The sequence below is a fragment of the Mus musculus genome, chromosome 7, assembly GCF_000001635.26.
Source record: "Mus musculus strain C57BL/6J chromosome 7, GRCm38.p6 C57BL/6J".
Lineage (NCBI taxonomy): Eukaryota > Metazoa > Chordata > Mammalia > Rodentia > Muridae > Mus > Mus musculus.
In genome coordinates, this window is record NC_000073.6 from 126278378 (window position 1) to 126295308 (window position 16931).

At 53.2% G+C, this 16931-nt stretch overlaps 1 protein-coding gene across 3 annotated transcripts in view; it reads left to right on the forward strand.

The window, feature by feature from the left end:
* The window catches only part of Sbk1 (SH3-binding kinase 1), a 46620-nt gene extending 29981 nt beyond the window's left edge, over positions 1-16639 (forward strand). For all 3 annotated transcript variants that reach the window (NM_001360811.1, NM_145587.3, XM_030241968.1), the window contains exons 2-4: positions 11480-11712; positions 12666-12868; positions 13448-16639. In NM_001360811.1, coding sequence (NP_001347740.1) covers positions 11487-11712; positions 12666-12868; positions 13448-14272 — 1254 coding nt within the window. In that variant the 5' untranslated portion in view covers positions 11480-11486 and the 3' untranslated portion in view covers positions 14273-16639. The remainder of the gene's footprint in view (positions 1-11479; positions 11713-12665; positions 12869-13447) is intronic.
* The last annotated feature ends 292 nt before the right edge of the window (positions 16640-16931 follow it).

Below are 16931 nucleotides of genomic sequence, written 5' to 3' on the forward strand. Positions count from 1 at the left end.
CTACAGGCGTGTTTGTCCCTCTGTAGTTCAGAGGTGATCTGGGGCTGGGGAAAGAGCCTCTGTTGACCCAGCTCTCTCTCTAGAAGTCACCATTCATTCACTGGGAACAACCTAGCCAAAGGCACTGGCCCATCAACCACTGTGCCACATTCTATTCCAAATCCTGAGTGCTAGATTGTCTGCATCTTCCAGGTCTTGAGTTTTGGAGGCCTTCACAAACCCTGGGCCTGCTCATGGCCCTCTTTGAGGACCCTACCCCTTGGGACTTGGGGCTCCCACCTTCCACAGGGCCAGAGAGGCTAGACAACCTGTTTGGTAACAGAGTCACCAACTTAAATGGCTGCCAAGGCTTTGCCTAGAGAAGGGGTTGACTGCCAGGTAGAAGAGAGGGAGGAAGGCTCTAAGTCAGCCCTGGAGTCTCACAGCACAGTGATCTCTAGGTGGCCTGGTGGCAAGGACATTGAGGAAGGTTGTATGTTGTGGCTTGACCCAGGAACACTTCTGAGTCTCCACGTTATAGATCTGGCAAATGGGGAGGATGGGCCTGGTGATCGCAGACTATTTCTGGCTGTAGCTGCTTTAAGAGTAAGATTTAACAGCAGAAAGATGGCCTCTGAGTGTGGAATAGAAGGGCAGATTTGCCTGTACACTCAGCGGGAGAACTAGACCTCGGGTCCCTCCATCTGGCTAATTCTTACCAAGTACCTGCTTCATGCCAGGCATGTAAGAAATGCCTTTTTAGTTTTCACTGTAGCCCATTGTGCTCAGTGGGCATTCTTAGCTCTGTCCTACTGATGAGCAAGCTGAGGCGTCTGTCTGTAGGGGCACAACCTACCCAAGGTCACATTGCACAGTGGCAGGATTTGCACCCTGAAGGGGGGACGTTGAATAACCTCTTCTTCCTTTTGCTTTTTGGACCAGGATACAGTACTCGATGGGTCATGTATGATTGTCAAAGAACTGGAGCAATCCAGGCAGGGTGGCTGTGTGTCTGTACACACGACACTCAGGAAGGGTCAAGAAGATTTTGAATTTGAGGTCTGCTTGGGCTATTTAGCAGCAAGACCCTGACTCAAAAGATCAAACAAGAGAGAGGGCTTGTCTAAAATCCCGTTTCCTGGGAGGCCCCAGCCCTCGAGTATTGGATGTAGGAGCAGGCCTCCGCTGCGATGGTGCTGCTGACATTGAGCAGAAGGGTCCAAGTGCAGGCAGGTTGTGGTCCTGGGCAAGCCAGTGTAGAGGGTAGGGACAGCCCTGAGGGAGGCCATTCAGAAGCACATCGTCACCAGGCTAAGATGCTGTCCTGGGAAGAGAGGGGATCTTGCCAAGCACAGATTGTAGGGTGTAGGATCCCTGGAGATGGGGTCCTCGTGCTGATGGGCAGCTAGGCAGGTTTCTCGTTTGCTTCCTCTAACAGCCCTGTCACCTGGCCTCAGCCAGCTGTCCCTTCTGCTCCCCAGCTCATGCAGGGTTGAGCCTGGTAAAAGTTTTATCCTTCCTTCCCTCCTTGCTCAGCCCCCACCTCCCCACAGAGATTCAGTTGTTCAGTCAACAGAAATTTACTAAGCACCTGCTTTGTGCCAGCTGTCATGTGAGCTCCTGGGGACTCCACAGTGAACAAGACCAGGCCATAAAATCCCTGCCCTCTGGGTGCTTCAGTTCGAGTGGGAGAAGGACACAGTTAATAGATGTCATCATAGTCAGTGAATTATATAATGAATTCAAAGGTGCTCCATTCTACTGGGGAGAAAGAGAGCAAGCGTGGAGGAAGGGAAGGTGGGACGTGGCCCTAGTTTGGAAAGTGTCACCCAAGCAGAACACTGACGAAAGATCTATGTGGGCCTTGGAGGGAAGAGCTATTCAGGCAGAAGGAACAGCTCCAGGCTGGGATAGGGCTGCTGGGAGCAGCTGGGAAACGGTTGGGGGTGGGGCGTAGCAGCAAGTCAAGGGGGTGGGGTGGGGTGGGGTGGGGTGGACAAGGCTAGTGGAAAGACTGGTATGAGATGGGCTGCGGAGGGAGTGGAGAAGGGGTGACACTGGGTGCTGTGTCTAGACTGTAGCCTGGCCCAGTGGCACACACCTGCAGTCCTAGCTACTTTGGAGGGTGAGACAGAAGAATTGGAAGTTGCAAGCTAGTTTGGGTCAAGGTCGAATACCATCACTACTGTGTGGGTTCTGGAGTTGCTTAATATCAGTGAAAACCCTGTTCTTATTTTCCCCTTGTCAAAGCAGTGTACTGACTGACTGTATCCAGTGATCTGGAGCCCAGAGGGCAGGGTAACTGGTGACTGCTGCTGTGTTCTCCCAGGGGCAGACTAATTATTTGGCAAGGTGTCCAGCATAGCAACATGGTCCGAGCTCTCTGCAAAAATTCCAAGCCCACTCACCCTTTAGCCTACATGCCTGTTTCTAGAAGCTCTGCACAGATCCACTCAAATCCACTGAGTGTCAAGTTGCTCCTGTGCAAGGCCGCTTGCTTTTTATAGCAATAGCATGGACACTGGAGACTCAGCTCTGCAGTTTACCCCGCCTGCTGCCCCGCTGGCTACTCTTCCTCAAGCCAGGCTTCAATGGGCGCTGTCCAGGCCTGTGGTACTGAACGTGGGTTGGAGGGAGACCTGGGGCCCAGAACTGAAGGCTAAAAGTAAAAAAGATGATGTGCAGGCCAAGAAACTAAGGGTTCAGTCCTGGCCCAGAGACTGACCTTGGGTAGGCTCCTCCGAGCCTCAGCGTCCTGCCCTGTGAAGAGGGAGTTGCCACAGAGATTAAGTGGCAAAATGAATGGTAATTTTTTGTTGTTGGTTTGGTTTGTTTTTGTTTTTTTCGAGACAGGGTTTCTCTGTGTAGCCCTGGCTGTCCTGGAACTCACTCTGTAGACCAGGCTGGCCTCGAACTCAGAAATCCGCCTGCCTCTGCCTCCGGAGTGCTGGGATTAAAGGCGTCTGCCACCACGCCCGGCATAAATGGTAATTTTTACCACTTCACTTCAGAGGTGGTAGCGCAGTGGTTAAGCTTGGGTCACAGCATGGTGATGGTTGGTTCTAATGCTTCCTAGATGGGTGATCTTCTATAATGATATGACCAAGCGGGGCTTGGTGGCATATACTTGTCATCCCAGCTACTCGGGAGGCTGAGGCGGGAGGGTCAAAAGCTTGAGGACAGCCTGGACTACATAGCAAGACTCTTGTTTTAGAATAAAAAGGGCTGGGGGGTGCAACACTTGCCTGGGCTCCATCCCAGCATTAAACACAGACAGAAAACAATGCCCGTGCCTAAGTTTCTTCATTTGTAACTTGGAGTCAGTAATATTCCCCACACTATGAGGCAGTGGAAGAACTTGATGGGCCCATGGGATTCACCCATCAATGTCACTTTCTGTTGGTATCTCCAGCCTGTCCCCGGTGACCAGTGCTCCTCACAGCTGCTTCTCTCATGCCACCTGGACTTGGAGCTGTTAGAGGACAATAGCACTTTACCCCCAAAGACAGCCTGGTTCCTGACCTATGACTGGTCGTCAGTCTGTCTATCTACAGAATGGAGCCAACCAACAGTCCTTCACGTGGTGCTAGAAAATAACTGTGTGCCTGCAGGGTCATATTCAGGAAAGCCAAGATATAAAAAGTTACAACTTCCAAACACGTAAGGAATTATTCACCGGCATTTGTCACCCCCTGGCTCAGTGCTGGGAATAGCAAGATGATTAAGGCAGGGGCTGGCTTTCAAGGAGCTCTCGGCTCTCTCGCTGGGTTTTAGGTACACTCGTCTGGAGTCTAGCTTGGGAGTTATATAAACTCATCAGCTGGCTTAATTAAGCCCGAACAGAAACCCACTGATTCATGAAACAAATGTCCAGGAGTATAGCTGGCCTTAGGCGTGCCTCGTCAGCACGTCTCTGCTGCTTCCTTGTCAGGCAGGTTTCCCCATTGGTGTGGCCTGCCAGCTTCCAACAGCTGTAGCCCTGTGTCCTCTGGCTTGGTCTCACACCCAGAGTGAAGGATGCTGTTTCTCCACAATTCCAGCAGACAGACGTCCCCAGGGCTTGGCTGCAGGGGTCACCATGGGGCACGTGTTTATCTTGAGCAGATGGAATAATGCATCCCAGAGTCAGGCCTGTCCCTGATAGTGGTGTAGAGAGCAGGGCAGGACTGGTACCCAAAGAAAGGGGAACTGATGCCAAGCAAGGCAATACCACATGGCTGTTCAAGGAGCCTCAGCCGCACTGCGAGGCCAGATGTGCTGGTGTACATCTGTAGTCCTAGCACTCGGGAGGCAGAGGAGGGAAGATGGAGAATTCAGTGCCACTCTGGCAAGACCCTCTCTTAAATAACAATCCAGTGATCCAAATTCCGTTGCAGCTGTGTGAGCAAGGCAAAAAGTGAGTCAAATCTGACTTTCAGTCAGGCTGGGCGGGGTGTGGGGCAAGGCACAGTGGCAAGCTCGTATGAAATGCCACAGGCCGTTATGTGTGTTAACTGAAGTGCAGATAAAAAGCGGTTCATTGGGGCTGGTGAGATGGCTCAGTGGGTAAGAGCACCCGACTGCTCTTCCGAAGGTCCAGAGTTCAAATTCCAGCAACCACATGGTGGCTCACAACCATCCGTAACAAGATCTGACTCCCTCTTCTGGTGTGTCTGAAGACAGCTACAGTGTACTTACATAAAATAATAAATAAATCTTTAAAAAAAAAAAAAAAAGCGGTTCATCCAATGGAGTCTAAGGACTTGTGAGGGAGGCAGCACGAAGGGCTGGCGTGTGGGGTCAGGAGACTGCAGCTGAAGCTCACTTGCCTTTCACTGATGGACGGAGGAGAGGTCACTGGGCTGCCCCCACTCAGTTCTGAAATTCTACCACACAGCTATTTGCCGCCCCCCCCCACACACACACACAGGGAGGGTGAGTAGTCATATCCAGAGAAGCCAGGCTTGTATTCAGACACCCCTGGAGTTTGCCCTTGCGTGGGACACAGTGTAGGTCCAGGGCCTAAGGGAGAGGACCTGAACATAGGACAGAGAATCTTGGGAGTCAAGTGTAAGGACAGAAAAGCTCAGCTGGAGCCAGACATTGTGACTCGCTCCTGCGATTCCAGCCCTTGGGAGTCAGAGGCAAGAGGATCACAGGTTCTTGGCCAGCCTGGTCAGTCAGGGTAAGAAAACAAACAAAAACAGAAGGCCTGGTCCTGCCTCACCTCTCATAGCGCCCGGCCCCCCACCCCCAGTTCCCACAGGTAGCTTTAGCCTCTGTTGCACCCCAGAGATGAAGGATGCTTTTCTCTGTGCTATGTTTGCCTTGCAGGACTGGAGCTCCAGATCTGGACCCAGCTCTGCCAAGTGCCAGCTTTGAGTCCTTGTGCACTTCAGCAGCTATCTTGGTTTGCTTGGTGCTTCTGCCACCAAGGATCTCTAAAGGGTGGTTTACAATGAGCAGGTGCATTTCTCAGTTCTAGAGGGTAGGACATCAAGGTCAAGGGCATCCATGGTAGGGGGTGGAAAGGGAACAGAGAAAGACCAGGATGAGCCTTTTAAAAGAACCCAACCTCTAAATAGTTTCCAAAATCTGTCTTCTTAAAAAACCATACTTATTAGTATGTCGTATCTGTGGTGCATGGTACATGTTTACAGGTGGGTACACACATGCTTAGTGTGCCTGTGAGGATCAAAGGACACCTTTGTGAAGTCAATTCTCTCCTATCTTAAAGTGTCTTGTGGACATCAAACTCAGGTCACCCAACTGTAAGCACCTTTAAGCGCTGAGCCATCTCACCTGCCCCGCCCAGGTCTCACCTCCTTAGCCTTTGTTTGTTTGTTTCTTTGGTTGGTTGGTTTTGAGGCGGGTTCTATGTAGTTTACAGAGATCCACCTTCCTCTGCCTGCCAAGTGCTGGGATTAAAGGTGTGTTGCCCCAGTATCTGGCCAGATCTCACTTAATACTGTTCAAATGACAGAACCCAGTGTGGAGGCACAGGCCTGCAATCGCAATACCCAGAACGCTGAGGTAGGAGGAACAAGACTTTGAGGCCAGCATGGGCTATGCAGGGAACATAAAAGGCAGTTAGGTTTCACCGTTGGACTGGAAGGGTACTCCTGTAAAAGTGAGAGTATAGCAACCATATCATACACGGTGGTTGTTACCTAAGTCTAGCCCACCATGCGTAGAGCAACCAGAGTGCTCAATAAATACAGCGACACCATTCTCCCACCAACAGGCTGAGGCAAGCCCTCCTCTCTGCAGATGGGTCACCCTCCACCCACTCCTGTGAGTGCATTTTTGTCCTTGATCTCTGTCACCATTCCTGGGGAGTCTGGCCATGTTCCAGGCAGGTGCAAAACATAGTTCTGTCTACTGACTGCATAGCCCTTCCTGAGAATAGCAGTAGTTGTTGTGACAAGCCACAGTTCAGGGGTGGAACACGGAGATTCACAGAACAATACAGGGTGGGTAATCTTCACTCCTCCTGGGTGGACATCTAGTGGGGGCTCTACCACATTTTAGGGTTTGGGAGTCCTTTGCTCAAGTCAGCATCCAGAAGGCTTCTGCAACTGGAAAAAGTCCTGAGCTGGCAGTAACACGTCACTGTGTTACATCCCAGTGTGGGGGAGGGGAGCCAGCCACATGGCCACATGAAGGAAGGATTGTGACTTTGTAATGTAGAAGAGGAGACTGTTTGATAACAGCTGGCTGGCTGCCACAGCCACAGCCAAGTCACCACACTCTTGAGCCTCTGTTATTATCTGTGGAACAGAGAACATCATTCGATAGTGACAGTGGCTGCCCGGGTTGTACATTTACTGAAAGCTTTAGCGTGTTCATGGGTGTATAAGTCACCCCTCAGGTAAGCTGCACAGGCAGCTCCTTGCCCTCTCCTCAGTGTTCTTGTGAGGACTTAGCCAGGAAAAGGTTGCCAGGGTGGTGGTGTTGCATGTGTGTGCATGTCTGTCTGTGTGACTGTTTGTCCCTGTGACTGTATGTTTGATGTCTGTGTGTGTGTGTGCATACGCTTATGGCTTGTGTGTGTTTGTCTCTGCTTATGGTGAGGTATGAGCGTTCCGAAGCACTGTGAGCTGGGTTCTCTGCTGGGTGTAGCATCACAGGGTGGCACCCAACCCAGGCTGCCTGCCAACAGGAAGTGGTAGGCGGTTCAGTCTTGCTTCTTGCTTGGGAAACCCTCCCCCATTTTGGTGGCCCTCCAGCATGTGTCAGAGCCAGGACTGTCGTGCCTGCACGCTAGGATGTCCATCTCTGTCTCCTGGAGTGTACACATCAGATGGTCAAGACAGCAGCCCAGCATCTCCCTGGTGGGTGGGGGAAAGTTCCAGATCACTACACAGATGGGTATCAAAGCCAGTAGAGACACACCCTGGAAGGGTTCCACCCAAAGGGTCTCTTGGGGCCGCAGTTACCCGGAGTGTGGGAGGATACCCTGCTGAGCACAGGCTGGGAGGAAACAAAGGTCAACAGAGACCTCTATTTCCTGGTTGCTGGGCGTTCACAGCACAGTCTATAGGTACATTCAAAAGGGTGTGTGTCAGGACCTGGAGAACAGTGACCCCCTAATGTCAGATATGTCTTTATCCTTCCAGCCACTTAGGAGCTAGACATGTCATGCTTCACTCAGTCTCAAGTTGTCACACCAGGAGTCACGTGACATCACTGTGAGGGTGACATGGGTATCCTTGGCAGAGGTTCCACCCAGCTACTGCAGGATCTGGGTGTATTGTTCCCAACACTTGTCTTGGGAAAGAACTGATTTAAAGGATGGAGTTTAGATCCAGTTCCAGAGCTAGCTGTGTTTCTGTGGGTACGCCACTTGGTCTCTGCGCTTCATTACATCATGGAATAACAGTACTATTATATAGCGTTCAGAAGAATTGTGGAGTCCTTATGACTGGTTGGCTGCAGTAGGCACTGTCAAGTTAATGTTTTTGTTTTCTTTAATGTGTGGATGTGTAAACTGAGGCCCAGGACTGGCCATAGGTCACTCGGCTGAAATGGCTCACAGAAGGATCAAGGCCCAGACTGTTCCAAGTTCAAGCCATCTCTGTAGCTCCCCACCGTGTCTTTAAGTCATGCTTGGTAACTGGGTCAGAGACAGTATGTACCTGAGGGATGACACAGCAGCATCAGGGACAGACATGTAGATTCAGTCATTCCTTCTGCTGACACCTTGTGGAGAACATGACAGCAGGAAGAGAAGGGCTGGGTGGCCCCAAAACTTACCCAGTAAATTCAGGGTGCAATACAGCATGGGTTGGGATCTGGTTTGGCCTCTGCCTTCAGGAGCTCTTGGCTTGTTGACAAGTAGGCACAGCTGAGACATCTTCCCCAACCTGGTCAGCAGGGGAGGCCCAGATGAAAGCTCTTGAGTGCCCATGACATGCACCTGCTGGGGCAGCAGAGGTTGATAGAGAAGGACCCAAGGACAGTGCCATTTGAGGGATCAGGCAGGGGAGCAGAGTGGGAAGTAAAGAGTGCTTAGGAACAGTGGCAGTCTAGCAGCTTCTAAAGTCTGCAGAGGCAGTGCGTTGCTTGAGTGCCTAGAGGCCCAGGGTCAAGCACTTAGAGGGAATACAGCCTCCTGCAGCTACCAGCCAAAGTCCCAGATGACACAGAAACATCTGAGGTGACCTAGCAGAGCTGATGCTCTAAGTCGGGGAGTTGTATCAGAGAACACGTGTCTGCACACCAGGCCATCCGTCTCTGTCTCCAGGAGTGTACACATATCAGTGGTTAGGACAGCAGCCCAGCATCTCTCTGGGGGTTAAGGAAGACTTCAGATTAAGAGGGCCGGGCTGTCCATTCCTCAGAAACTCTCAGGAAAAACTCCACACTGTCCTTGAAAGGTTAGAGGCAGTGGCCTGGGGACACTTCAGAATTGGTTTCCTTTCCTTTTTGAGATGAAGCTAGCTAACTTGTCTTCCTCACCAGGTAGGTGGTGGACGTTTGACAGAACTCATGGTCCCTGAAGCTGAGAGGGCCTCCCCTCCCTACTTCCCCAATATACCCTAATCATGGCCGTGTTAGAATTGTAGCCTGGGGCTGGTGAGATGGCTCAGTGGGTAAGGGCACCCGACTGCTCTTCCAAAGGTCCAGAGTTCAAATCCCAGCAACCACATGGTGGCTCACAACCATCCGTAATGAGATCTGACTCCCTCTTCTGGAGTGTGTGAAGACAGCTACAGTGTATTTACATAAAATAATAAATAAATCTTTAGAATTGTAGCCTGGAACTGGGTAGGGCTGTGGACACTGGCCACAGAGCCCAGTCACACAGAGTAAGGGGAAGCTGGGCTGGGTTTCCTACCATCCTCTGTGGTTGTGAAAACACAGCCACACCGCAGACGAGACTCCCGGGTGACACTGTGGCATCTAGAGTCAAAATAAAACTCAGAAAAGGCTGCAGCTGGGGTGGGGCAGTTCTGGGAGAACAAGGTCTAGGAACAGAGCTGGTTCATGAATGGAAAGAACAGGAGTCTGGGGAAGTAGAAGAGGTGGGAGCCGGTGCAGGGAGGGGGCCTCTGGTCTCAGCCATTGCTGAGGATGGCACAGATGGAACTCCGCCCATGGCTGGTGGGAGGCCAGGAAGTTCCCGCCTGGTGTTCCTCCTCTCTGTGTGAAGTGGGAGGCTGGGTCGTGCTGCCTAGAAGGAAGGAAGGCCGGGAAAGGGCTTGCCCTGGAAGGGAATGGCTGGCCAGGGCTTGGGGGGGGGGGTGTAGCGAGGTTCTAGCACCCCCAGCTTCCAGCTGGAAATGCACAAGTAAGCATGGGTGTATGGTCCTAGCAACCCTGAAACCCAGGAGCAACTACACCATCCTTACCAAATCACCTCATGGAGCCTGGTCATGCTGTGGCAGAGCCTGTCTGGAGCTATGACTGCAGACTTGGCATGGCACACACCTACAGAGAATTTACTGAGTACAGGTGCTTCGTGCCTAGTTAAACCCCACAGTGGCTCATGGGAAGTTGTTCTGTTAAATCTCTTGATAGAGGAGGGAGCAGGCACACATGCAGCCAGCCCAAGGACATCCAACTAGTAAGTGACATTTGGTATTCAGACTCAGCCTGAGGCTTGTAGGTCACGCCTCCTCTCAGATGGGGCAGAGGACTTGGTATAACTGGTGTGGGCAGGGGGCTCTGGGATGAGAGGCAGCCGACAGGAGGTCTTAGTGTTGGCCTCTGGCTGATAACACTCAATGCACATTCGAACACCTGCCCAGTGTACCTGGGAGAGGCTCTGCTCCCAGCACTCGCGTGTGTGCTCGCGCGCGCAGACACACACACACACACACGCACACAAAGCTAAGAGAAGGTTCTGGATGGCTGCCTGGAAGATAAGGATGGAGACAGAGCAGGCTTATACTGGGACAAAAGGAAACTCTTGGGATGACAGATAGACTCATTATGTTGATTGCAGTGATGGATTCATGAATATTTATGTGTTAAACTCATCAAATCGTGTTTTAAATATGTAGTTTATCATATACCAAGCAAACCCCAGTAAAGCCACAGAAAAGTGAAGCAAAGTCTAAGGTGGAAAGCAGAAGTGAGAACCCTGAATTGGGCGTTGGCTTTACTATCACAGAGTCAGACCCCAGCCTTGGACGTCAGCTGGGGTGGGCAGAGGATGATGGTCTCTATGGAAACACAGTAGCTGTGAGGGGTATATGCATGAAGACGATCCCGGCTGTGGACATAAAGGGGTCTCAGGCTGGGACTGAGAAGGACAGGCAGGACTTCTGTGGAACAGGTCCCAGGGCCTGACCTGTGTTGTATGTACCAGAAGGGATTGTGTTTTCCCCAGGGATGCCATTGATCATGGCTGCATGTGTTGTTACTGTGTGGCCATACTGGCACTCTCTTGCCTGTGTGGGGTCAAATGGGGTGGCTGAGGTAATTGATACGGCAGAGGCCACCATTCATTGGCCCTAGCCCTGCTCTTGAGCCCGCTCTGCCTCACTGTGAAATGCCGCTTGTATGTTCATCGTGTTTATCGCCCATCTTTCTGATGCGCAAACCTCAAGGGCAAGGATCTCGTGGATTTGTGCAGTGCTGGATCCCCAAAGGCTCTGATGTCACCTGGCAAACAGCAGATGCATCATCATCATATGTGAATAAGGCTAGGGCTGTGGGTTAGTGACAGATCGCATGCTTAGCATGTGCAGAACTGTAGGTCTGACCCCCCTCTCCCAGCACCACCCACAACAGAAACCCAGAACTTGTGAATGGAAACATATGTGTGGCTACTGCTTTGTGGCATAAACCTGTGTGCTTGCTGGGGACTGTGTGGGTTAGTGTGAGACAAATGGGTCTGTGATACACAGTGCTAACGAGGGACAGCGACTGTCTCAAGAAACTTCGGGGATGGTGTCAAGATTAATGACGTTTAACATCCCTGTGGCCCAGCTGGGAATCTCCTAGGTGCTGGGGGGGGCGGGAGGAAGATGGCGAGGGGGCTTGTCACTCATCATGCCGTACCCCACAACAGGGAGAAGATGAGCGTGGGCTGCCCTGAGCCTGAACCGCTCCACTCCCTGCCTTGCTGTGGGCCGGGGGCCGCCCCTGTACCAGGTGCAGGTGTGCCCCTCCTCACAGAAGACATGCAAGCGCTGACCCTACGCACACTGGCTGCCAGCGATGTTACCAAGCACTATGAGCTTGTGCGGGAGCTGGGCAAAGGGACCTACGGGAAGGTCGACCTGGTGGCTTACAAGGGCACAGGTGAGTGTTGGTGGGGTGGCAAGGTATTAAGGTTAGGGACATGCCTGGACAGAGGGCCAGAGCAGAAGGAGTTGACAAAGTGCCCAAACCAAGGCTAGGCTGCTTTGGGGCCATCTGGCGCCTTTGAGACAGATGAGCCTAGGGACATGCAGGAAGTGGTGCTAAGAACATTGGTGACACCTGATGCTGAGGAGCTGGAAAAGGTGAGGACAGGTCTTTGGGGACAGGACACCTTGTTTAGAGGGTATGGGGAGATAGCCCTATGGGACACAGACCCTGAAGTTCAGCCAGTCAGCCAAGGTCACAGCACGACAGTGTGTTTGAACTAGGATGAGACCCTGTACAGGCAAGGCAGGAGGAGTCTCTCGGACAGAGGACTAAGGCAGGAGGAGGAAAGCTTGCCTGGGTGCGCCCTAGTGCTTTCTGTGTGACCCTGGGCAATGGAACCTGTTCCTCTATTTAGGAAAGAAGGTAGGGCCTATGATGTGTAGCATTGTTGCTATTCCATAGCTGTGTGCCCAGTAAGGTACACATGCCTGCCCAGTTTGGAGGGCTAGTTCCTTATGGGGGATTCTCTTATTCACCCATTGGTAGCATTTGATGAGCCTTTGTGTGGTGAATTCTGGAGACTCTGGTACAGGGCAGGGCCTTATGTTCAGAGAGTCTTGTTCTAGCTAGGGCGATAAATACGACAGATGAGTAGACTGGATGTAGGGAAAATAGCTCAGGGTAGAGGCTGTAAGCCTTCCTGCTGGTTTTCAGTCAGGGGTTGTAAGGTAGAAAACGCAAGTCAGCCCTGCTCTGCTCGGTGGGCTTAGACAAGTCTTTTACCTGAGTCAGTTTTCCATCTCTGCTTGAGGACATCGTGCTGACCATGGCCACTAGCCTTACTGCAGGGACAGGTTGGACAGCCAGGTGTGGGAGTCTCACTGTTGTTGTTGTGGCCCTGCCAGGCACTAAAATGGCCCTGAAATTTGTGAATAAGAGTAAGACAAAGCTGAAGAACTTTCTGCGTGAGGTGAGCATCACCAACAGCCTGTCGTCTAGCCCCTTCATCATCAAGGTCTTTGACGTGGTCTTCGAGACCGAGGAGTGCTATGTCTTTGCCCAGGAGTATGCACCTGCTGGGGACCTGTTTGACATCATCCCTCCTCAGGTACTTCAGAGAGTGGCAGAGAGAGGGGAGATGGGCTTTGGGGCTGCCAGCGTATGGAAACCTGGAAGGAGTTGGATCAACCGGCAGGCTGGGTATTGTATGCGTACCTGTCACACCTCTAATCCCAGCAATTGGGAAGTAAAGCAGAGGCAGGAAGATCATGGGTTCTGTACCATCTTGGGCTGAGTAGTGAGACCCTATCTCAGCAAATCCGGAAGTGTAGCTTAGTGGTAGTGTTTGTCTAGCATACATATAAGCACTGCAAATAATAAATATGCAAGTGACCAAGCATTGAGACCGCAGAGGTGTCTCTGGAGCAAATGGGGGAGGATCCTAGTGCTTAGTTGGGGTCTTTCCACTTGGGTAAAGTCGAAGTCAAAAGCCACCTAGCAGAGGAACAGGACGGGTATCCTACCAGGTCCGGAGGAGGACAAACAGGCACCAGGATCAGGGCAGGTTCAGAGGCCAACAGGAGAGTTGTGACCTCCAAGTGGGCAACTGACAGGGTCTCAAAGAAGGAACTGGGGCAGGGCCGGCGGGCCTGGTCTACCCCTGAGCAGTTCTCTCTGTTCCCAACAGGTGGGGCTCCCAGAGGACACGGTGAAGCGCTGTGTGCAGCAGCTGGGGCTGGCGCTGGACTTCATGCACAGCAGGCAGCTGGTGCACCGTGACATCAAGCCCGAGAATGTGCTGCTGTTTGACCGTGAGTGCCGCCGTGTGAAGCTGGCTGACTTCGGCATGACGCGGCGCGTGGGCTGCCGTGTGAAGCGCGTGAGCGGCACTATACCGTACACAGCACCCGAGGTGTGCCAGGCTGGCCGCGCCGATGGCTTCGCGGTGGACACGGGCGTGGACGTGTGGGCCTTTGGCGTGCTCATCTTCTGTGTGCTCACTGGCAACTTCCCGTGGGAGGCTGCATCGGGTGCGGATGCCTTCTTCGAGGAGTTCGTGCGCTGGCAGCGGGGTCGCCTGCCGGGGCTGCCATCGCAGTGGCGCCGTTTTACCGAGCCTGCGCTGCGTATGTTCCAGCGGCTTCTGGCGCTAGAGCCTGAGCGGCGTGGGCCCGCCAAGGAGGTCTTTCGCTTCCTCAAGCACGAGCTCACATCCGAGCTGCGGCGGCGGCCTTCCCACCGCGCACGCAAGCCGCCTGGGGACCGCCTGCCAGGGTCCCTGCGCCTTGAGGCTCCCGGGCCACTCAAGCGCACTGTGCTCACCGAGAGTGGCAGCGGCTCGCGGCCTTCCCCACCCAGCGTAGGGCCCGTGGTACCCGTGCCAGTGCCAGTTCCAGTACCCGTGCCTGAGGCTGGTCTGGCTCCGCCTGCACCCCCGGGCAGGACCGACGGCCGCACGGACAAGAGTAAAGGGCAGGTGGTACTGGCCACGGCCATCGAGATCTGCGTCTGAGCCGCTGCAGCGCAGCTGCTGCGGGGAAGCCGCGCGCTCTAACCCGTACTGGGGACAAGGAGCAGTCTCTGCGCGGCAGTGGGAAGGAGTAGCGTAGACTAGGAGGCCCAGACACCCCGGTCGGTGGTGGGCTGGTGACATAGCTAGTAAATGACCATGCGTACGGCCGGCCTCAGCCTAGAGGAGCCGAGGCCCCTGACAAAGGCTGGGAGCTTGTGGGCCAGACTCTGAGCTCTGGAACCTGAACACTCCTGGCGCTTCATACCCCTTGGCAGATAACCCTACAGTATTCCATCCAAACCTGGGCACAGAAAGGGGGCTTTGGTGTCGGGCAGATATGGGCATGAGATCGATCCTTAGAAACTGGCAAAGGACAGGCACTGGGTTGATAACAGTGGTCTCCAGGAGGTCAGAGGAAGAGGCCAAGCCCTTTAAATGTAGCAAAAGTTGTGTGCAGGAACAGACCCGATTATCTAGTGATACCCCTCACTTCTTCCTGCTGATGGGAACTTTGAACCCAGGAGGGAGAGCTATTACTGCAGCCACGAGGCTTTTGGGAACAGAGCTCCAATGTGTGCCCCTCCTGGGAGTAAGGGAGCAGATGGCTGGGGAACAGGAGGCTCGGCACTCCTGTGTCCCCAGGGCAATGGAGTCCATGCACAGCCCAGCTGCTCCCTCCAGAGCACTCCACAAGCAGGGAAACAGTTGTGACAGCTACTCCTGGGTTTCTGTTGCCGTCACATGTCAGCCTGGGTTCTAGGCCAGTACCCTTTCAGGGGCAGAGCAGGTCACTGAAGTGAGGAGGGAGTGTGATGTGTGTCTAAGTGTCCAGACACCTCACCAGGCAGCTGCCAAGAGCCAGGCCTCTGTTTTAGCACACTCCTCAGGGAACCCCAGGAGGTACCTGCTGTTGGCTCCGGTTCTTAGGCAGCAAAGCAGGGATCCACCCTGCCCCGGCTCTCCTTTGGGACCCTACACAAGAGGCTTGAGGGACCCTTGCAATAACCTCAACACAGGCAGGCTGTGCCTTCTGCCTGGCGCCACCCAACTGGCCAGCCTGGGCTGCCTCTCCTAGGGTCCCTCCAAAAAGTTCCGGGTCATTCAAGGAGGTTCCATCTTGGGGCTGGCTGGCTAGCTAGCTACAAGGGGCACCAACCACCCCTCAGCCTGGAGCCCCCCACCTCTACACACCCCCTTACTCCCACCACAAAGGGCTATAGGTCTCCCTGCCCTGCCTGAGTCCAGTTTACAAACTGTGGTTGCTCCAGGGCCTGGTCCTACTCTCCTGGGGTGCCACCACTTCCCTAGTGGACACAGGGCCACATATGCCAGGTAAGTAGCAAACCCCTCCTCCTGCCAAGAGCCGAGTCTCAGAAGGCCCCCATCACTGCCCTGGCCCACCTGGGGCCATTAGGCCCTCCTTCCCAGCCGCTGCCTCTCCTCTTGCCTTAGGCCTCTCCACCCTGATCTGCAATAACAAGGAAGCGAGATTCCACGGTAGACATCCCGCATCCCACAAGCGCCCCTCTCTGTTGAGATCCTGTGTGGGAGGCTTCTCCCTTGTAGTATCTAGGATGGTAGTCCTCAGAAGAGACCTTAGGTACGTAGCCCAGCCCCATTGTTTAGAGGCAGCAACCAGCCTGACCTGGAACAGGACTCGGACTGGGTCAGCCTCTGCTCTTGCCACCGCTGGTACTGTCTCTGTCGGTTGGGTTGGGACCCTTTGCCCCTTAGGAGAGGTGTTGGTTACAGATGTTTACCTCAGTTTGAAGAAACAAAACTGTTGAAGAAACAAATAATAATAATAGCAAAAAATTAGTAACACGGTAGACATGGAGGCTTAGAAGACAAACCACAGAGGAAACCTCCCCCTTTACAAGTTTTCTGTGAAGTACAGTTTGTTCACGTACGCACACATATGTGTGCATCTCTGTCTCACCCCAGGGCAGGCCAAATCATCTATTGACACCTGTCCCAGCCTGTGTGTCCCTCACACTGCCCCCTGTCCTTTGGTGCTTCCCAGGGGCCCCTTTGAGCTGGCTTGTGGGGTATAGGAGAGCTCCCCGGATGGGAAGTGAGGCCTCGGGTTAGCTAGAGGTCTCCCACCAGGTTCTGTGAGCAGAGAGCCCTATGACTGTGATGTTCCCTGAGCCCACAGGACAGTCCTGGTGGCTGGCAACAGTGTCCAGTTCTGGGGCAGAGCCTGGGTTGTTCTCACGCAGTAGAGCCTCACACCCCTGTCTCGCCTCTCCTACCCCATGTGTTTGTAAATACTCTGGCTTCCTTTGGCCCTGAGGAGGTTTTTAAATGTGTTATTTACTTCTCTAACTATGACAATTGCTATAAAATAAAAATTTAGAAAAATGATTGTTTGAGCTGCAGGGTGGAAGGGGTACACTGATCTTCATTTACAGCACACTCTGAGGTAGCACCTGCAGTGTCTAGGCCTACTCGGCCTCAAGTGGACTCAGGCCAGGCCTGAAGGAGGGTTATGCTTCCTGGACTTTGTGCGAGAGGGGCAGAGAGAATTGTCCTGGCTTAGAATCCAGCATCAGCTTAGACTTGTGCAGCCTGGACCAAAACGGAAAGCTCCTGGCCACCACCTTGGCTGTATTTAGTGAGCGCCTTTGTTATACATGTCAGCGACCACGAAGGTGTG